The 21,693-nt window shown below is 39.0% G+C and overlaps 2 protein-coding genes across 2 annotated transcripts; both read right to left on the bottom strand.

The window, feature by feature from the left end:
• Nucleotides 1-975: 975 nt before the first annotated feature.
• LOC117293099 lies at nucleotides 976-3,080 on the bottom strand. The gene has a single exon (XM_033775318.1). It carries the CDS (start codon nucleotides 3,002-3,004, stop codon nucleotides 1,190-1,192), a length of 1,815 nt encoding a protein of 604 aa, XP_033631209.1. The 5' UTR covers nucleotides 3,005-3,080; the 3' UTR covers nucleotides 976-1,189.
• Nucleotides 3,081-10,091: 7,011 nt separating this feature from the next.
• Nucleotides 10,092-21,633, bottom strand: LOC117292844 (B9 domain-containing protein 1-like). Its single transcript, XM_033775014.1, has 7 exons — nucleotides 21,554-21,633; nucleotides 19,771-19,839; nucleotides 19,033-19,144; nucleotides 17,878-17,974; nucleotides 16,094-16,156; nucleotides 14,873-14,940; nucleotides 10,092-11,477 (listed from the first exon to the last, which is right to left on the bottom strand). Exons 1-7 carry the CDS (start codon nucleotides 21,611-21,613, stop codon nucleotides 11,260-11,262), a joined length of 687 nt encoding a protein of 228 aa, XP_033630905.1. The 5' UTR covers nucleotides 21,614-21,633; the 3' UTR covers nucleotides 10,092-11,259.
• Nucleotides 21,634-21,693: the final 60 nt, after the last annotated feature.

Below are 21,693 nucleotides of genomic sequence, written 5' to 3'. Positions count from 1 at the left end.
AGATAAAGTGCCACATCCAGCTGCCGGCAGCTCATTGTTAATAATTAATAAATGTATTATATTTGTTTTTAAACATCAACAACAGAGTTAACAATTTTTAGAGTTGCTCAAATCACACTTGTTGACTAAGCACAAAATGTGTTGGCTTTAATACCACCCAGTTAAAAGACAGTCTGTGGCTGGTCTTATGGAAGCTGGTAACCAACAATTTCTGAATATTTCGCTACTAATGTGGTTCCCTCTCGTGTTAATCAATATGAAACAGATACAACTGCATTGGTAATAATTTGGTCCATTTGCGAAGTGAGAGTCAGAAGTCTTACACACATCCTGGGAGGAACACCATTATTAAAAGGTGCAAAATATTGGAAAGATGTTTACAAAGATCGTAGTCATAATTGGCAAACTTCTCATGAACTGTTGTTGCCCGAATGAGTATTAGTTTTTGAGATATTATATTTGAAGCACAACAGTTGGTTTTGATTTTGCAAGATGTTCTTAAACAGGGAAACTTTAATCCCCCAACTATTTTGTCGTGACTCAAATAACCAAGTGAGCCTAAATTTCCAAAGGTTTGTTATTATTGATGTGTATAAATTTGGTCACTCAAAGTGCGGATAATGGTCATTGATAATACATACATGTTCCGTTTACTTCAAGTAGGTTAAAGGCACTGGACCACTATGGACATAATTGTTAGCATCGAAACTAACAGGGAGACGGCTCCCTCTGAAGTATTGTAGTTTTTGACAAAAAGGTGATGTCTCATTCAAATATTAAAAGCCTTTCTAGACATTTTAAAGAACACCAATTTGAGCAACAATGGTGTTTTTCTTGCATTATTCTCTTGCTGATTCGATGACCAATTGAGTCAAATTTTCACAGGTTTGTAACTTTATGAATGTCGGGATACACCAAGTGAGAGTACAGGGACCAACTTCATGGCTCTGCTTACCGTAATCAAAGAGTCGGCGCTTACGGAAGCAGGGAATTCCGTGCTTACGTCAAGCGTATTTCACAGGTTAGCAGGAAATTTTGGCTTCTGCGCTTGCGTACTCCACGTACCTATGCATTCTACTAGCGCAGAAAATCGACGCATGTTAGCGGAGAATGGTGATCGTAAGCGCAGAATTCAGCGGTAAGCAGGGCCATGAAATAAGGCCCTGGTCTTATTAGGTGTCCGGTACCTTTAAATATGAGTCGGGGGAATCCAGTCATTGTTAATGATTCGTTGGTACTCGTTAGTCTGTCGCTGACGGGTCACATCCTCCAGATCCTGGTACTGTACCTCGTGTTCCACCAGTTGCTCCTTGGTCAACAGAGATTGATCCGGTGTCAGGGAGGGTCTCACCTCGCTAGGCATCCCGACTCGGACCACGAAATCATCATCGTTAATACGTCGACAATATGGGGTCGGTGAAGTGGGGCTCACCACGGTCTTGGTGACTCCCTGTGGGTCGCACATGAGTGACTTCGCTTTGAGGGACACCCAGCAACAGATACCAAGTAGGACAACACACATCATGCCACCAACGATGTACCACATTATCTGACTGTTGAAAAACGAGGACTCGTCTTTCGATGTAGAGGTGTCCAGTTTAGGGGTGACGAGGATGGGTTTAAGGTTAGGTGTTTGAGAGACAGCTGGAGCATGAGAACCATACTTAGCGACATCCGTCTGTGTTGACAGCTTGTGGTTGGGCGTTTCGGTTGGGAGTGTGAGAGAAAAGTCAACTTTAAGATTCATCACAAACTTTTTCTGGAAGCTCTTTGCAACGAAGCAAGTGACCAGGGCCGGTACATCTTCTCGAGTAACACCCCTAACTGACAAAGCCTGGTTTAGGTTTCCCTCGACGAAGAATCTGTCTTCATGGTTCTGTGGGTCGATGTACTGGCCATTGAAGAGCCACCCCATCTCGCGTTCCGGAGTTGTTCGGCATTCGAAGCTGGCGAGCGCACCAACGTGTTCTGGTATCTTGCTCTGCTCCAACTCGAGAGTTATTGGTGTTTGGGTGGCCTCGACAGGTCGTAAGATGATCACACTGCCTGCAATACTACGACCCATTGCGTTTTGTCCCTCACATATGATTTCAGTTCCGTTGTCATGAGATGTGATGTTGGAGATGTGAAGTACCGCCCCATCGCTACCCACTGTATGGTGCCGGTCTGGTTTGACTTCCCACTTAAAGGCAGACACAGGTGGGTTATCAGAAGCAGATTGAAGGCAGATGACTTCGAGATCTTCCCCGATGGCTAACCCGCTCGTGCTGGTCGGAATCCACACAGTGGGTCGGTCGAGAAAGCACGAGCCCGCACTCGATCCCTTGTATGTCATTGAGCATTCATACCGTCCCATGTTGATGGCCTCCGGTCCTGCTACCGTGGTGTACACTTCAAGAAAGCTTTCTTCGTCATCGTCAACGGTCTGTTGAAGTGAGTCGCCATCTTTCATCCACTGCAGGCTGACCAGGGGGCTTCCCCTCTCCGACTTGCACTCGAGCCTCATGTCATCGTCAACTGGAAGAACCGAGCATTTCGGGTACTCATTAGACGGTCGGTACTCAACAGCCAACTCAAGGGTTTGTGACGTGGTATGGACAGACTCTCCCGCCTTCAGCTTGAAACAATACTCTCCGTTTTTCGATGCGTCCATGCCCTCGATTGTAAGATAGGCAACAAAGTGGCGATCCCGGAAAAGCTCTATCCTCGTAGTATACACATCGGTCGTTTGAGATTGGGCACTTTGCTGCTCGGCGATGACCCGGCCGTCCACCGTCCAGGTGACTCTTCCTCCCCCGGTGCCCCCGACCTGGTCACCGAGGACGAAGCCGACCGGGAATCGCCCAGAGCCGATTAATGTGACGCTTTGGTTGACGGGAATGATGGTTTGATGTCCAGCTACCTCTAATGATAAAACAGCCATGGCTGGTGTAGCGCAAGGCGCCAAGACCAGGCAAAGAACTGCGATCAGGACGGTGGGAACAAGTTTAGCTTTACCAGCCATTATGCCTTTACTTTCAGACTAGAATATCCACGGAAGAAGAACAGTCATCAGAATCTATAAGAACAACCTGTGATTTTGCAGTTAGTAGCAACTCTTATATACAAAGCAACCACTCAATGAAAGTAAAACCGCAAACAGACAGTATAAGTTTATAACTTCATTTCCGTAACCGGTATAATACACACAAGGCTCAATTACAGAAAGTGAAACCAGGCTTAACAGAAACAGCGCTAGTGCCATAAGGTCAGTGGCTTAACTAAGGTTAATCATCTAATTCTACCTGCATGGGTAAACTAAGGCACAAGGGGGAGGGGGCACGTTTTTTGTAGGGTGGGGTGGCACATCAGAAAACCGAAGTTCCTGCAGAATTATTCCAAGATCAATCTGAGCGGTTTATATAAAAAACACTTTGCTTAGGAATTATTACGAGCTGACCCTCAAGTTTCGGTCATTTATTACAGCTCCCTGTGGAGTATATTTGTTGCAAGTGCTGTTTTAAAGCTACATTATGCACATGAACTATCTCTGCCCTCACAGGTACCCAATATTACCCCTGCGTGAAGAGAAGAAACTATGACAGAAAAAAACACCCTGGTTACACGAAGTTGTGTGCTTTCAGATGCTTGATTTCGAGACCTCAACTTCTAAACTTGAGGTCTCGAAATCAAATTCGTGGAAAATTACTCCTTTCTCGAAAACTACATTTCTTCAGAGAGAGCCGTTTCTCAAAATGTTTTATACCATCAACCTCTCCCCATTACTCGTTACCCAAAAAAGGTTTTAATATGCTAATAAATATTTTGAGTAATTACCAATAGTGTGCACTGCCTTTAATGACACTCCCGTAAATTAAATACCGAGCAATGAGTGCAGAAATGGAATGTGTTGGATAACAAATCCACTGTGAGACTCTTATTGGGACAAAGTCAATTCCCGAGCGCGAGAATACAATAGACAACAACATTTGAATATGACTGGACGTCATAGCTGACATACCTGAAGTCGGTTAACAAATCGTGTAGGTCTACCCCCCATCCTTTTCTGGAATTTGGGATTCATTCATGCATTTGCCGTTAAGACGAGAGGTCGACTGCATAGGGAACATAGTATAGTGTTTCCGTTTCCTTAGTTTTTTAAGTTCAGCCAAATGGGTTTTCTGAGTTGCGACTTAGTCACGTTATGCTCCTGCTGCCTGTTAGCAGTACGGTGTTCAAGTGATGAATTGGTGAGTTCAAATGTAGAATATTAACATTGTAACAAGCCTTCAGAAACACTGTTACGTAACCACAATGTGTAATATTCATTTGCCGTAATTTAGTCAATATCAGAATGTGGAAATGCTGAGTAGATAAAGATGGCATTATTTGTCTCACAAGTTTAAGATGGCATAAATAGTTAGCACTAAACATTATTACCAAATAAATTCATGACCCGCTTGTAAAGGAAGTAATATATCAAATGCCAGGCAAGTTATTTCCAGTTGCAGATGGTATAGTCCACAATTGGTAACTTCTAGAGCATTAGACATCAGATAAATACAAAAATAAGTTCGATTGGCTGTTAAGATAAATCTTAGGCAAAAACAACAACACAACAAAACTAACATGCTTAGCGTCCCCGCTTGCTTCCTTGTTAGAAAACCAAAAACCGCGTCCCTATATCCGTTATATTGGGCCAGCTGGTTGTCTTTAAAAGTGTGTAAAGCGCCTTTTTAACCTGTTGAAACCTGGGCCTAATTTCATAGAGCTGCTTAGCACAAAAATTTGCTTAACATTTAATTTCTGCTTGCTTCGATAAAAACAGGATTACCAACCAAATTTCCACATGTGTTTCAGGATGAGCAAACAAAAGCTGAATATCAATCAATAACAAGCAATATGCAACAATTTGAAATTTGGTTGGTAATCCTATTTTTATCAAGGAAGAAATGTCAATGCTTAGCAAATTTTCGTGCTGAGCAGCTCTATGAAATTGGGCCCTGGGAACATTGTTTGGCAGAGTGCCATGTATCATGCAATGCCACTGCGAGACACTTCCAGTGGCGGGTTGAGTCCGCCACCAGACACCCCATTGTGATGATAAACAAAACCACGTTGTTTTTTGGTTGTGATGGTGACAACGGAGTCTTGACGAGCTTTCTCTTTTTTTTTTTTTTTTTAAAGTCATCAACTGAAAGTAAAATTTTGTAAAAGGAAGTTATTGTCATTCGAAGGAAAACTTTATTCTATACAATTGTTTTTTGGTTGTGATGGTGACAATGGAGTCTTGACGAGCTTTCTCTTTTGTTTTTATAAAATAAGTCATCAACCGAAAGTAAATTTTTTTAAAAGAAAGTTATTGTCATTCGAAGTAAAACTTTATTCTATACAGTACACTCGTTTTGGTCCAGTAAAGTTTTTAAAATCATTAGGATCATCTTAAAGGCAGTGGACATTATTGGTAATTGTCAAAGACTAGCCTTCACAGTTTGGTGTATCTCAACATATGACTAAAATAACAAACCTGTAAAAATTTTAGCTCAATCGGTCATCGAACTTGCGAGATAATAATGAAAGAAAAAAAAAACCCTTGTCACACGAAGTTTTGTGCGTTTAGATAGTTGATTTCGAGACCTCGAGTTCTAAACTTGAGGTTTCGAAATCAAATTTGTGGAAAATTACTTCTTTCTCGAAAACTATGGCACTACAGAGGGAGCCGTTTCTCACAAGGTTTTATACCATCAACCTCTCCCCATTAATCGTCACCAGGAAAGGTTTTACGCTAATAATTATTTTGAGTTATTACCAATAGTGTCCACTGCCTTTAAAAGGGTTACTTTGCCTTCGGATTGCCTGGGCGCTTTTTGCTTAACAAAACGTTTGTATGAAATTCGCATGGTTGGAAAGATATTTTAGAAGTAAAATTTTTATCGTTGGCAGGGGTCTGGTTTTACACATCTTTTATAACAGATTTTATACTTTTGTTTTAACCTTGACAGTCTAAAGATTTAAAATAAATCAACAAATAAAATGATTCTCGTCCTTCAAATGGGATATAAAGCCGTTGGTTCCGCGTTTTGTGTGACGCAAATAGGAACCCAGTGCACTTGCCAAAAAGAGAAGGGGTTCGCGCCGATGTTCCTGGTTTGATGGGTTGCGCATTGCGCCACAGCACATTGTAAGCCAATACATGGTGCTGGGAATAGGTCTCATACTCCAACACGAATCTCCACATACCTTGCATGCAAAAACACCAACAGCTTTGACACACCCATTAGAACGTGATAAAGCACTATAACGTTTTTAAATATCTCTCGAAACTGTGTGGTTAAAGTATAATAATTTTCATTAAAGAACCAGCCCAACGGTGTGCTACATTTTATAAAAACACATTTTTTTACTCTACAAAATGGTTCCACTGGTTGTACCCCTACAGTCAAGCTAATGTTTTTTTTTTTTTTTTTTTTAAATCATTACTCACTAATTTCAACACTGTTGTTTTTTGTTCATGAACTTATCCTTCAATATAATAAGGAGTCGTTTCAAAGAATTGATAGATTTGTAGGCCAATATGCCCACGTATTTGAAAAGGGTATACGATCAAACACAACAAGTTCATTAAACTATTTTCTTGGTAAAAACAAGGAAACTGCTCAGCAAACTTAATATCTGTTCACTGTTTCACCATTGCCTTCTGTAAACCCTGTAAGTTATTTGTAAATCTGTGAACTTTTTTTTTTTCTGAAACAAAAGGGTCCAATGGCTTTAACTGACTTTTTGAACTTGAATCACACAAGGTGAGAGTGCCATGCTAACCATGTAATTAAAGGGTCTATGTAACTTTTGTAGGACAAAAAACACAATGTCCACAGATTTACACTAAACTTACACAGTTTGAAGAAAATGATAGTAGAAAGCTTCCCTGAAAATACTACGTGCTGAGGTGCTGTAGTTTTTGGGAAATGAGTAAAACAATGTCATGAAAATAATTTTTGTCTCATGAGACGAAAATTATTTTAATCATTTACAAACGTATTTTCATGACATTGTTTTACTCATTTCTCAAAAACTACAGCACCTCAGTAAGTAAGATTTGAAGGGAAGCTTTTCAATATTATTATCTTCAAACCCTATAAGTTTAATGTAAATCTATGGACATTTTGAAAAAGTACCCAAGTCTTTTAAGCAGTAAGGTTGGAAACTATTGACGTTGGAAACCTTTGATCATAAATAATTATATGTTTCACTTGAGTCGTTACTTTGTTTCTAAGTATATTATATTCTAATATAGCTATTAAAAATCTGAAATTATAATTTATTTATTTATTTATTATTATTTGTTTTTATTTTTCTGGGGGGCTTAGAGTTAGGGTTAAGTCAAATTGAAGAAAAGAAAACAAAATCAAAATTATGAACATTGAATATATTATAGAAGGGCCCCTTCAAAATAGTTAATAATTATTACAAATATTGTTGTCTTGTGTACGCCGAATAATGACATCATGTCATGTTTTGAACGATGTCTCTTCGGTTGTCAGAGTCGATTGTTTATAACTAGTTTCAGTTGTTTTATTGTTACTTTTCCCCGATCTGACATAGTTGCAATTCCTCAAACCTGCGGTTCGTAAAGGTTTCGCGAAATGCCGCATGCACGTCATATATACGTTCGAGTCGAGTACGCAATAACGCCCCTTCATTAAAGACAGTGGACACTATTGGTAATTACTCAATAATTCATAATTATTAGCACAAAACCTTTTCTGATGAAAAGTAATGGGTAGAGGTTGATAGTATAAAACATTGTGAGAAACGGCTCCCTCTGAAGTGACGTAGTTTTCGAGAGAGAAGTAATTTTCATCGAATTTGATTTCGGGACCTCAGATTTAGAACTTGAGGTCTCGAAGTCAAGCATCTGAAAGCGCACAACTCCGTGTGACTAGGTGTTTTTTCTTTCATTATTATCTGCCAACTTTGATGACCGATTGAGCTCAAATTTTCACAGGTTTGTTATTTTATGCCATATGCTGAGATACACCAAGTGAGAAGACTGGTCTTTGACAATTACCAGTAGTGTCCACTGTCTTTAACTATGTTAGGCGTACTTCGTGCGCCATCCTTATGGTTATGGGGCAAATGCCTTTGTATTTTTTCCTTGAAACAGTTGGATAAAGAAAAGTTAGTGTGAAGTGTAAAAAATTAATGTGTTGTAAAAGTTACAACGTGTTGCATGATGTAGGTTTGCCGACCAAACCAGCAGGCGATTGGATATAGGACATAGTGAACGAAACTCCACTATATAAGTTTAGCAATAAACTTCTTGGATAGCAGCGCAGTCATTCTTCGCCATTACTCATTGGTGACTAAAACCTTTTTTGTAAAACTGCTTTCAAAATGGTTCAACTAAAATTTGTGAGTGATTATCATGTGAAAATGGTCGATATAAATGATTGATTTTGACTAGTCAGCTAAAATTGTCACCATCCCAGATAAAAAGATAACTTTGTATAAGATATTCACTCAAAGCCTTTTGGGGGAAATCTACTCTTGTTTTTTTATTTTTTAATATCATAACTAGAAAATCTGTCAAAACGAGAATTTGATACAAAATGATGATTTCTGTTGGTTTAGATGTGAACGATCTTTAATGAGTAATGAGCTAATCAGCTAGACTAATTTGATACAAAATGATGACTTCTGTTGGTTTAGATGTGAACGATCTTTAATGAGCAATGAGCTAATCGGCTAGACCACTTAAGCCCTTGTTCACGCTGGTACCTCTTATCCCTGTGTAATACAACCCTGGAGAAGGCCCAGGAGTTTTTCAACCCATGGTTACCCCGGGCACACTTACGTTCACACTGTCCCGTCTACGTCCTTATTTCACAGGGTTCTGGTTGCACTTATTCAAAGATTACCCCTAGGTTACCGCTTACCCCTAGGTTACCGCTTACCCCTAGGTTACCGCTTACCCCTAGGTTACCGCTTACCCCTAGGTTACCGCTTACCCCTAGGTTACCGCTTACCCCTAGGTTACCGCTTACCCCTTCTCCAGAGCTACTCCCCAGGGTATGACCAGGGGTAAAGTGATAAAAGTGTGAACGGGCCAGCGGCTATTCCCCATGGATAACCCCGGGAAACAGATTAGTGTGAAAGGGGCTTTAAAGAGAATTTACAATAATCCCTATCTAGACGCCTAAGAACATTTGACCTTCAGACAACATTTCCAAGTCGACAAAAAAAAAGTATGTAGTTACAGAATAATTTATTGATTCACTCAAGGTGCAGTTTTTCAATTACAAAATAGCAATACAAATTGTTTGTAACTTATCTACAAATTGAATAACACGCCAGCCATTTGAGAGTTAAACTTATATAATGTTTGGTACAATGACTTCCCTGTTCACAAGTGAACACTCAAATTTAAGTACCTCAACCCCCCCCCCCCCCCCACACACACACACACAAAATCCAAAACGGAAACCAAACCGGAAAACAAAACAAAAACCCAATTGTTTGTTGTCTTTTATGTTACTATGACAGCACCAATTGAGCTCTCTAGCCCTATGTTGGTGGTCTCCCTAACCCTTTGTTCAGGGGTGGCAGTCAGAAACATTCAACCTGTAGCTGCCATAGTAGCCAGGAATTACACCCAATTAAAAGTTTGAGCTTTCCCCAAGCCATGACAATTTTTGAGAAAGTCAAAATTGAGCATTCACTTATGACCAACGGGCCCCATTTCATAGAGCTGCTTCCACGCACAAAAAGTAGCAACGCACAAAATAATTATGTTTACCCGAATAAAGTAATCAGCCAAAAAACAATATCACATGTACCAATTATATCTTGCACCCTGCTCATTTTGGATTAGCAGTAAATTTTCCGGCAATATTTCCTATTTGAGCAGTATCTATCTTCTCAACATGGATATCAACACTTCTCTATTAGTTTTGGTTTTTTACCCATACACTTATGTGTGTTAGCACTGTATACTCAGTCCTGTGAAAAAATATCACAGGCATGTTACTCGGGTGGGATTCGAACCCACCCGAGTAACATGCCTGTGATATTTTTTCACAGGACTCGGGAAAGTAATGAGTATACAGTGCTAACACACATCGGTGTATGGGTAAAAAACCAAAACTAATATCCTTATCCCCGATGCAAATTTAACATCTATTATAACACTTCTCTACTTACAGGGTCAGCACCAAACTAGCTATGTAAGCAAAGAATGTTTGATACATGAAGTACACACCTACCCCCCTACAGATCTCGTTTGTGGGGTCTTGCTATTGCTGTTCTACTATTCCTTTTCTAAAGCAATTCTCTGTGGGGTACCACTTTATCAAAAAGAAAACGTTGTGGGATAGCATGGTTCCATTGTTAAAAGTACCTTGAAGTTGTGTGCACACGTCAATTCTTTGCTAATCTGTGAAATCCTCTATCAGGCCTGTATGCTTGGAAAGGGCACCCTATGGGGAAATTGTAAATTTCTACTGGAGCACTGCAAGGGCACCAAGGCAATGACCAGGGGGCATGGAGGCAATCGCCTCCGTTGCCTCCACTAAGTATCAGGCCTGCTCTATATACAGAATGGATTTTCAGCAGCTCTGTAAGCTCTATGGAGTTGGGTCCAGGACCGTCATTGCGCCAGGCATTTTGTTTCTATTTACAATAAAACTTTTATGCAAATGGCTTACACTACTGTACACCCCAGAGTTGGTCCTCTCTGGCTATAAAAACACACAAATACACTGTACATGAGGGAAAAGGCTGGGTCACACCAAACTAGTTCTCGAAGCGTCCTGAACAGTCCTAAGAAAATTGTCAAATGGGTTTGGTCTGACTGGAATGTACAGCTTTGGCTATTTAATGTAACCTTAGTAGGTTAAATGAACATGCTACAAACGAACCCGGTCTGTGAGCACACATAAATCCAAATAATGCACGACCCCACACATCAAGCATGTTCATAGTTGGATCCAAGTATGGCAATTCCGTTCAGAGTAGCTTCTTCTCATTTTAAGTAAATTGCCAAGTAAATTGCCCGTAAATTTTGAGCAGGCTCAAAGTTCTGGAGCACCATCATGATCAAGCCCATGCATGAAGTACGTAAACTTGCTGTAGAAAGTTGTTACTACGTCCACTCGGTTTGCACACATTTTTTAGAACATAGTGAGGAGTTTGGTGTAAATGGGGCTTTAGAAGTAACAAATTAAATTTACAATCAAGTTGAGCAAAAAACAGTCTCATGCTGTGATTGACCCCGATAGTATCTCATGTTACTGTTTCGCTGACCCCTTCACCTTCCATGGTCTGCTGGGCGGCAGCGGCTGCCCCCTGTGCCGGTGCTGATGCCCCGGCTAAGGCAGCTGCAGTGTCTGCCCCAGGGACACTGATCGTTGATGACGCAACGTCGTAGCCAAGTTTTTTCATGTCGCGAGTGATGATGTTGAAGGTGACCTTGACGTGACCTTGAGATCGCACCCTCGTGACTAAAACAAAAAAACAAAAACAAAAATTCTGTTTATTCTTGTAAACCATAACATGGTGCTATGTAAAAAGAAGAAGTAGGTCTCATAATTCAAACGTAGTCCCACATCCTTACAGGAAAAAAGTGTACGATGAAGCCCCTTGAGCGTCACTGAGGGACCAGTGTTTATATTATAGTATACACACAATTAATAACGACAAATCTAAATAAGATTCACACTCACAAATCGTCGGCTCAGTGCCTTAAGGTCATTAATTGCAATTTCATATTCAATCAAAATTCATTACCGGTAAATGGAAAAAAAGCAAATCAGAAAAATACATTTGAATGAATGTTTCTTTTGACTTTGAAGCCTAGTCTTGATCAATAAACTTCATTTTACCAGGAGGTCCAACATACGCAAAAGCAATTGTATCAAACCTATACAAGTTGCATTTAAGGCAGTGGACACTATTGGTAATTACTCAAAATAATTATTATCATAAAACCTTACTTGATTACGAGTAATGGGGAGGGGTTGATAGTATAAAACATTGTGAGAAACGGCTCCGTCTGAAGTAATGTAGTTTTGAAGAAAGAAGTAATTTTCCGCGAATTTGATTTCAAGACCTCAGATTTAGAAATTGAGATCTCGAAATCAAGCATCTGAAAGCATATATAACTTCGTGTGACAAGGGTGTTTTTTCCTTTCATTATTATTTCACAACTTCGACGACCGATTGAGCTCAAATTTTCACAGCTTTGTTATTTTATGCATATGTTGAGATACGTAGTCTTTGACAATTACCAATAGTGTCCACTGCCTTTAATTACTTTTCAGTTCAAGTTCTTATCAGAACCCCCACTTCTCTCAATAGATTGATTTTACCAAACAAGATTTCTCAGTTTTGAGACAAGTTCTGCGGAGGTGAAATGCAGGAAAAGATTAATTACCATAACTGGGCAGACACATTTTAAAGTTCAACAATCTAGGGTTTACAGGATGGATGAGAGTCATTGCTGTCAATAAAACTAGGACCCACATTTTAGTAGTTGCTCAAATGATGGTATTTTATTATTTAGTTTTTTATTCCAGGTTTATAGTTTTGGTCCATATTGAGTACGTGCAATTTTCTTGTGACTTGAGGTTAAACTTTCGATTCTGAACTGAAAGAGTATTAACGCTGTACAGACCTCGATTGAAAAGAAAACTTTGGAATAGAAAGTTAGAAAGTAAACACATTACGATCACAGTACATATCTGTTATTGATTAGAATATCCGAAACGTGGAAGTGTCGTGGCCGAGTGGTTGAGAACACCGAATTCAAACTCTGGTGTTTCTGATCAGCAGAGTGTGGGTTCGAATCCCCAGCCGTGACACTTATGCAAGACACTTAACCATTGCTTCGTCCTTCGGATTGGACGTAAAGCCGTTGGCCCATGTGTTGTGTAACGCATGTCAGAGAACCCAGTGCACTTATCCAAAAGAGAAGGGGTTTGCCCCGTTGTTCCTGGCTGTGGCTGCTGTCTGTGCCATAGCACCTTGTAAACCCTTATAAGGTGCTACATAATTGGGTCGCAGAATTCATAACTTAAAAACCAATTATTTCTGTGTAATACTAAGCGCCTTGAGTACCTTGTTTGGTACTTGTAGATACGTGCGCTATATAAGACTTCAATTTATTATTTATATTTGATCAGCCTTGTGAGCCTGATACCACATTGCACTGCATTCAAATCAACAATGATCGATGCCATTTAGCCTACATGTAGTACGCTTTTCGCTAACACTGTAATCCGAAGCCAAGATAATTGTAGAAAGAGCGATCTCGTGGCGGTGGTGTAATATCAAAAAGCAAAGGTTGCTCAGAATCTGCAGTATTTACAACCATTGGATCATGGGGGGGGGGGGGGGGGGGGGGTGTAAGAGGCTTTTACACCTAAATGCATAAATTATATCATTCAAGTAGGGCGCCCTCAGCGAGAGGTCAAAAGAAGGTTACTTATTGGATAATCCTGTTTGCCGTGCACATGCAGCTGTGCGTTTTCCATTATTTCATTATCGTTTTACAAGATGGTGGCTTGATGGCGATTTCCCTAAGGTTCACACACACCAATCCTTTGTACAAATTCCTTCACAAAACAGAATGTTTACCATATCAGAGGATATATTCTCACAGGTTGGTTGTAGAATGTTTTTTGTAAACTTAATTGGATTCGGACTAAATGAGTACAGTATATACTACATGAAATCTAGTTCTTAACCACAATTATAAGATGTTGTACTTCCTGCACTTCTTCTTCAAGGGTTTGGGTACTTCAAAAAATCCCCAAACAGAACAATGGCCAAGAAGTTGCACGTAACACATCTCAGGTGCCTGGACACACCACCCTTGACGTGTGTACTGGTTTCGAGCTTACGCAACCTGCGTGTTTCGCTCCTCGCTTTAGTTCCTTCCCCGAAACACTCTTGACCATAATGAAATGGACACTGCTTTGTACTGTTTTGTTATAGGTTCACTAAGTTCTTCTGACTTTCTCTTTCATCAAAATATGAGTTTCAAGTTTGAGGCAGTTCATTTTAACTCAACCATGGTATGGAAGGAAAAAGAGAAATGATCAATTTTGGTTTTAATGAAAACTGTTTTTGCAAAAAAAAAGGTTACAGCCTAACATTTTGGTAGTGACACCTGTGTCCTTGAGCAAGATACTTCTCTTCACCCAGGGGTGTAAATGGGTACCTGCGAGGGTAGAGGTTGATAATTGTGTTTGAAAAAGCCTTCTGAGAGCATGGCAGCTTGGGCTGTATACTCCCCAGGGAGCTGAATATGGTCATGTATTGTTATGTATGTATTGTCTCTGCTGCGCCTTGAACATCTGTTAAGATTGATTTGGCGCATCCCAAATAACTATTATGATTACTATTATTAATACTATTAAAGGAATAATATTGGCCCAATGACCAGGGCACTAGTACATTGATACAGTTATTGTCAAAATGCTCTACATTGGGGTGGCAGGGTTGGCTTGTGCGTAAAGCGCTCGCCTCTCACCAAGGTGACCCCGGTCGATTCCCGGTCGGGCCATATGTGAGTTGAGTTGTGCGTTGGTTTTCTGTTGTGTCACAAGGGTTTTCCAGACTATCCGGTTTTCCTCCCTCAGGAAAAAATCAAACACTTTCGATCTTGAAAAGGGTTTCTAGTTTTTAATAAAATGCGGTCATAATGGGTTGATGTGGCTGGCAGCTGAAGGCGCCCTTGCATGCCTGCTTCTCGAACACGTTGTAGCCGCGTCCTTCGCAATTCAGCTCTAGCTGCGAGTAAGGACGATTAGCCCCCCAAATTATTATTATAAGAACTAGTTATTATTTCCTTGCTTAAGGACTTGATCCAATATCCAACCAATGATGAACTCACCTTCTCTGCCTTCACCCCTTGCCACTACATTGACGTCAACAAACTCAGGCCTTCTACTCAGAACCCAACTGTGAATGTAGGGGAAAAAAAGAGCAAATTGAATGGAAAGGAAAAATGAATGGACACTCTTAGCTGGATGTTACAGCCAGATTCATTTTCAGCATGAGCGCAAAAGCCATTTAGGGAATTTTTGTCAGGCAAACAATCAAGGGACACTTTTTCAACGATTTCCCAACTTTAAAAATCACTTTGCTCTTGCAGTTTGTGTGAAGTTTTACATTGAAATCTGAGTTTTTATTGTTGTTTTTGATTTGTGTAATAACTTTTAATAATGCTACTGTTACCTAGTTGTTACAGTTAACTAACTTTTCCTTCAATGATAAGGGTAAAAAATGGGAATAAATATGATGACGACTTGCTGTTTTCATGCACTTATTTCTTTTTGCTATTTCCTTAAAGGGAAGGTATACATTTCTTGACAATGAAAACTTTTGGTTTGTTAGTATAAAGCATATTGAGAAACATTTCACGTTGAAGTAATGTGGTTAAGTAAATAAATAAATAAATAAAATTATACCCCAAAAGAGGCTTCTCAGACGACCATTTGAAATTAAATTTTTACAAGTTAGTTTGATTGAATACTTCTACAATAGGATTAAAGCTAACAAATGGTTCCAAAAACCAAAAGTATAATTGTGCCTTTTAGTCTGGGCTTACAGGCCTCAACAAATCTTGATTTTTGGTTGTATTCCTTTTTTCACACTCCTGTCCGGTATTTGCTTGTCTTTTACTCTTGTTTCGACCATAGCTTCGACTGTGTCTCTTTTTTTTCTTTTCTAAGAGGCCCTGAATACAAATCATGCAAGTCTTTGACTTTTCGCAATATGCTTAGCAAGCACTCACTGTTCTTTCACCATTTTCTTGTATTCTATTGCTTTCTCTTTTATTGAGTGTCAAAATTATAATTTGTTTGTAAATGTATCCTTTTTGCAGTTTGCCAAAATAATAAAACAAAAAGATATGTGGGTGTTTGCTTCGCTTAGTAATGTTGTCAGAACCTACTACCGATACCATGCACACTCTCTTTGAATCAAGACAAGGTACATTATTTTGTAAAATGCTGATCTGCTGAAGCTTCTATGCATAACGTGAATTTTTCACTTTAATAGGGTAATGCACCAATAACACTAGACAAAGATGAGGCTAGGTATTATGTCGAACCTTGTGAGCTTTTGGAATCTTGACGAAGACTCAGGAACAAACATTGGCAGAATTCTTTGGTGTCTGAAAATGAAACAAAAGCATTGAACAAACAAACTTTAAATTATTTTGGAAGAATACCAATAATATTGAGATAATAATGAAACTTTATTGACATCTTACTATTCTTACATATCAATCGAACCACTATAGAAAAAATTCTTCTCACGAGTGTAGAACTGAAACTTGCGCCAAAGAGATAAGATAAAATAAATTCCAGGTCAGTTTACAGAAACAAAAACGGCAATTTCTTATCAATTCTTTCCATACTTTCTCATTCTATGTGTTTATAAAGCCTACTATGTACTGATAAAGCATTGTGGGAAGCGTCGTGGTCGAGCGATAAGACCACTGAATTCAAACTCTGGTGTTTCTGATCAGCAGAGTGTGGGTTTGAATCCCCAGCTGACAAGACACTTAACCATTGCTTGAGATGGGACGTACTGCGTTGGTCCCAAGTGTTGTGTAAACGCATGTAAAAGTGCACTTATCGAAATAAATAAATAACAGCCAGAAAAGATAAGAATTTTGTTGTTTGGTTTGGACATGTCCCTAATCATACACACGAACATGCGAAATATTAAAAAAAATTACAAAAAAAAGACCAAAATCTTCGAGAAACAAAGGGTTTGAGATTGGAAGGTCATTTCCTAAAATACAGACTTTTCCTCCAAAGAAATACTTTTTCATGTTGACATAAATATTAACAAAATTAAAAACAATTCTTGGCACGCAGCTGGCTATTGTTTTGGCACTTTCTCTTTCTAGAGGCCACTTCCTTGTTGTGGTTTCTTTTTTAAAAAGGAAGTAAGTAAATTAAAACAAATCTCGATTAGCGTGAATGACAGGTACTTAAGTCTCAAAACATTTGGTTTTTTGATAACCCTGGAAAATTAGTTGTTTCGATATCATTTCAGTAATATTCTATATTTTTGAGCCAAAACACAAAAACTTTTTTGGCAAGTTAAAGTTAAATAGTTCTGCTTCTGAAGGCATTAACTTTTCACCTTCTAAAAGTGCCTGTTTTCAAAGTGTGGCGAGCAAAATCTCAGCAAAAGATATTGCTTACAGTTTTATGCTTAGCAAAAGTTAACAGGATACCACTCACACATGGTGCATACAACATGGAGTTTGGGCTGGTAAACCCTTTTCTGGTTAGCATAATTTTGTTGTACTTAGCTACTTTTTGTGCTTTTAAAGCGGCACGATGAAACTGGTCCCAGTATTCTTGTTATTGTCATTCATGATTGCTTTACAATTTTCTGCTTAGCAAATATGAGCGGGACACTACATGCAGTCACACATGGTGCATACAACATGGTATTGTGGCTGGTAAACTCTATTCTGGTGAGCTTAATTTCGTTGTACTTAGCAACTTGTTGTGCTTTAAAAGCAGATCTATGACATTGGGCACTGTAGGCCCTATTCATGTTTTGTTTAACTGTATGTTGCCCCTGACCTGCAAGATTTTATTTTAGCCTTGTTTTGCATGCTCTCCCCTCACTTATTCTGCTTTAAAAAACAACAAAACAAATACAGGAAAATCAAAGTGAAAAAAAAAAAAACCCAACACAAGTCAATAAGTTTACCAGTCCAAATGCCATGTGATGTAAATTACTTGTGCCTTGCCAAATATTGGGTAACTTTTTCAGTTTATACATGAAAGTTTGTTTTGAGTCTCCTTGGATGACCCCCCCCCCCCCCTCGGCCATGAGTCCAGGACCCCTTACTGTTTTATTATTTACCTTCCTGGCGATATTGGTATGTGAACAGCTCCGTATCCTCGAACAATGGCCAGGCCATAGTGATCTAAACCATAAACGCTGACAACAATCTGAGGCCCTGGGAAATAACACAAGAAAAGAAAGCAAAATAAGAGCAACAGAAAAACACACTCCTCCCCTAACTAAAACAAAATTTATACTGATGTAATAAAATTATAACTTTCTGTTAATGAAACAAAAGAATACTCAAAAGTGACATGTAGGTTTTAGAGATATTATAATGTTATCATAACCTTACTTTCTGGTTATCAAACTACGGAACCCTAAAAAGTGCTTTGCTCTGTCAAAGGAAGGATCATAGTTTGGTCATGACCCTGAATAAAATTGTGTAATTTCAATTTTGTTATTTTATTTTATGGGTCCATTTGGTTGGTAAGCAGTTTGCTGTTTTCTCCTTTGTGATTTCCCTAGCTCACTTGTTATAAAGATGGTAACGATGGTAAGTATCCTGTGAATTTATTTCATCTGAAATGTCGTTGTTGATTAGAAATCAGTAAAATCATTACAAGCTGTCTTCTAGTGCTTATTAAAATAAAAACAGTTAAAATCATGTTTTAAAACTGTCAGGAAGCTCAGGACGTACACAATTCTGGTCCAGTAAACATTTTGAGTTACACGGCCAGGGGCTGATTTTCACAAAGCACTTAGAATCATGAAGATGAGTTGTCAGTATTTAAAAAATAATAACAATAATAATGGGTTCTCATAATATAGCGTTTTATCACACTTTGAAGGGGTGTATCAAAGCGGTCAGTTTTCTTTCCTGCAAGTGTTTTGAAGTATGAGACATATTCCTTTAAAGGCACTGGACACCTTGGTAATTGTCTTCTCACTTGGTGTATCTCAACAAACGCATAAAATAAAAATGTTTAATTCCTGTGTCGGGGCCCATTTCATAAAGCTGTTTTAAAAAGCAGAAAAAATTGCCTGACAGATTTCTTTGCTGAGCACAAATTTAGTCAGGCACCAGCTTCACCAATGCAAATTTTTATGTCATTTGAGCTGGTATTCTGTTTCTGCTAAGCAATACTATTTTGTGCTTAGCAAGTTTTGTGCTTACAGGCTTTATGAAATTGGGACCTAAAGGCACCTATGACAGGGTTTATCGCTGCTTACATCCGTGAGGGTTGGTGCTCTTGAAAGTGACTTCCAGTGGAAAGTTCCAGACAAACAGTTGTCGTCCATCTTTAGACTTCTTGGATACCTGTGAGATACCTTCCTCTAGACCCTAAGATGACAGAAATAAGGAAAGGTTATAGATTAATTAGACACTATCTGATTCTAGTGGGTGGCTTCAAGTTCGATTTACAATGTAAAAAGTTAATGTACTAATTGAAAAAAGTTCAACACATCCACGTAAAAGGCAAATCTTTTCGATAACGAGTTTGGTCAAATTTAAATGGGAAGGGAATACACTTTCTGGCTCAACACCTTCCACAATCCTAACCATAACTTGCTCACCTCAGTGTATCTCAAAGTTCCTTAATATTCATTGGGTCCCTTTACAGAAAACTGTGTGTCTGTTTTTGTGTCAAAGCAGGTTTCCCCAGCAATGAATTGAGGTTTCTGCTATTGATGCACAATTTAAGTACAGGAGAGAGTAAATTCAAGTACAGGAGAGAGAGGGAGACATCTCAAACAGATTACTGGACCTTGGTTATGGTTCAGCTTGAGTTTTGGTTCCCCCTGTTCAACAATGTTTCCCCAGATGCCAGACAATTAGTGAAGGGTGAAATAGCCAGAGAGCTAAACTCGCACTACTCATTATTGCTATTAATGAACAACGAGGTAGGGAGAAAATGAGTGGAAAAAAGGGCTACGAGTAGATAGCACACAACTGCAAATGAAACTCACCGATGTTATCACCCAATCTGGTCCAAAAACAAAATTATACTTTAGGTAGAGGTCCTCGAACTCAGGAAACTGGGAAGGAAGTAGAATGAAAAAAAAAAACCACAACAATAAAAAAGGGAACTAGTGTAACAAAGAATGCCTAGTTCCTTAGCAATTAATGATAATTAATGTATCAAAAGTTCTTGCACCGACATTAATAGGCATACACTGTACTACTAGAAACCTTCTCAGCTCCAGAGGGGTACATGTACATGTACATGTATGCAACCCCAGCAGACAAATCGATCAAAACGTGTTCCGTGGCATTTTACATCAGTGAACACAGAGACAACAGAGGTAATTCCAATTAATCGCCTCCATGGCCCCTAGTCATTGCCTTGGTGCCCCCTCAAGATTTGTAAGTCCCTCATACATGTACATTTGCCCTGACATGAAAAATTGCCTTGCCCCCATTTCAGAACAATCCTCTGTTTCTAACAATTCTGAATAACAATTACTAGTCTCAACTATTTACCCCAAGGAGTGAAAAAGAGGAGCATGCTCATGCAAGGACACAACTGTCGTAAACAGGACTCAAAACCACACTTTGTCTGACACGTGTAGAGTCTTTCACTAGACCTTGACTTTGGTCAAGAAATAGTTGACTCACTCTTGGCAGCCAACTCACTATTTGGAAAAGTACAGGGATGCGCTGTGGCTACAGGTCATTTGCGATTTTAATAACTTTTTCGGTTGAATTGGCCATTGAATAATCGCTGTTTAAAACAGCTGTGAAAAAAAGTACCCTTTAATTTAGTTGAATGAGGCCAACCGTCAGATTCCGTAAATGAAAATTGACCGCCTAAATGTATATGATCATGAATCTAGAGTTCTGAGAAGAATTTTTGGAGTCGACCTGAAAAAAGAGGGAAGTCTTTCAGTTTATAACAGGCTTGCATCACAACACTGTCACTGATATCAGTGATAATACTGGAACTCTTATTAAAACAGGGGAAGATTTCACAAAGAGTTAGGCTAGCAGAAAAACTAAAGGCTAGTCCTACATGTAACTTAAGTTGGGAAGAGTAACTCGTCCTAACTCGAGTTGAGACTAGTCTTAACTCTTTGTGAAATAAATCCACCTTAGGCAAGGATTGACATCAATTCGTAAAACAAAACTGAGTAATCTGAAAGTTATTTTTTCTGTTTTAGTTTATTTGAAAATTCAAATGAAAAGTTATAATCAATTTTTATTAAATTACTACTGTTTCACACGTTATTTTCCATCCAAAGTTGGTTCTTAATAAACTTTCTAATTTATGATGATGAGCACATTAAACCAATGTTTGTATGGAGAGAATGGATGTTGCCACGGCACTGGATGGCCAGCTTAGTGTTTTTAATTTCACACCAATCAGCCAGAATCCTTTTATAATAAGTTAGCCTATGTTTCTTCCCAAAGATTTGTGTTTGTATGTGAGAGTTTGCTGACTTCCCTAAACAGGGAGATCATAACAACAACCCAGTTTTAGTCAGGTACTTTTTGTTGCACACAGTAAACACTGACACTGTGTGACACACAGATGTCACTGTCACAGTGTCAGTTGCACTTGCCTGCGTGGTATTAACTATTATTTGTTGTCAAATGGCTCTGCCTGTGCACTGTGTACATGGGAACTGACTACTTATAACTTTAGCTCAGGTTTCAGACGTGTTTTTCCCTTTTTCTATATTTCTAATAAAACCGATCTTAGGAATACATGGAAAGGGCAAGTGAAATAAAACAAATCACAATCTCACTTACATCTCCACTTTCGATTTGTCCGCTCAGCATCAACAAAAACACGGTTGGATTACTCGCCATATTTTCATCTTTCAATAACTCCTCCGGTATTTTGAAATAGCGCCCTCAATAGTTTTGATGAAATTATAATATGAGATTCC

The sequence above is a fragment of the Asterias rubens genome, chromosome 7, assembly GCF_902459465.1.
Source record: "Asterias rubens chromosome 7, eAstRub1.3, whole genome shotgun sequence".
Lineage (NCBI taxonomy): Eukaryota > Metazoa > Echinodermata > Asteroidea > Forcipulatida > Asteriidae > Asterias > Asterias rubens.
The sequence above is the reverse complement of the archived record's forward strand: the minus strand, read 5'-3'. Positions and strand labels throughout refer to the sequence as shown.

Bases quoted from the DNA above. Each gene is read 5' to 3' on its own strand.
- LOC117293099 (XM_033775318.1), bottom strand. From the start codon at position 3,004: ATGGCTGGTAAAGCTAAACTTGTTCCCACCGTCCTGATCGCAGTTCTT.
- LOC117292844 (XM_033775014.1), bottom strand. From the start codon at position 21,613: ATGGCGAGTAATCCAACCGTGTTTTTGTTGATGCTGAGCGGACAAATC. The intron at 19,145-19,770 runs GTGAGTTTCATT...CTGTCATCTTAG, and splicing joins CAGATTGGGTGATAACATCG to GGTCTAGAGGAAGGTATCTC. The intron at 14,941-16,093 runs GTTCGACATAAT...CTACATTCACAG, and splicing joins AGATTCCAAAAGCTCACAAG to TTGGGTTCTGAGTAGAAGGC.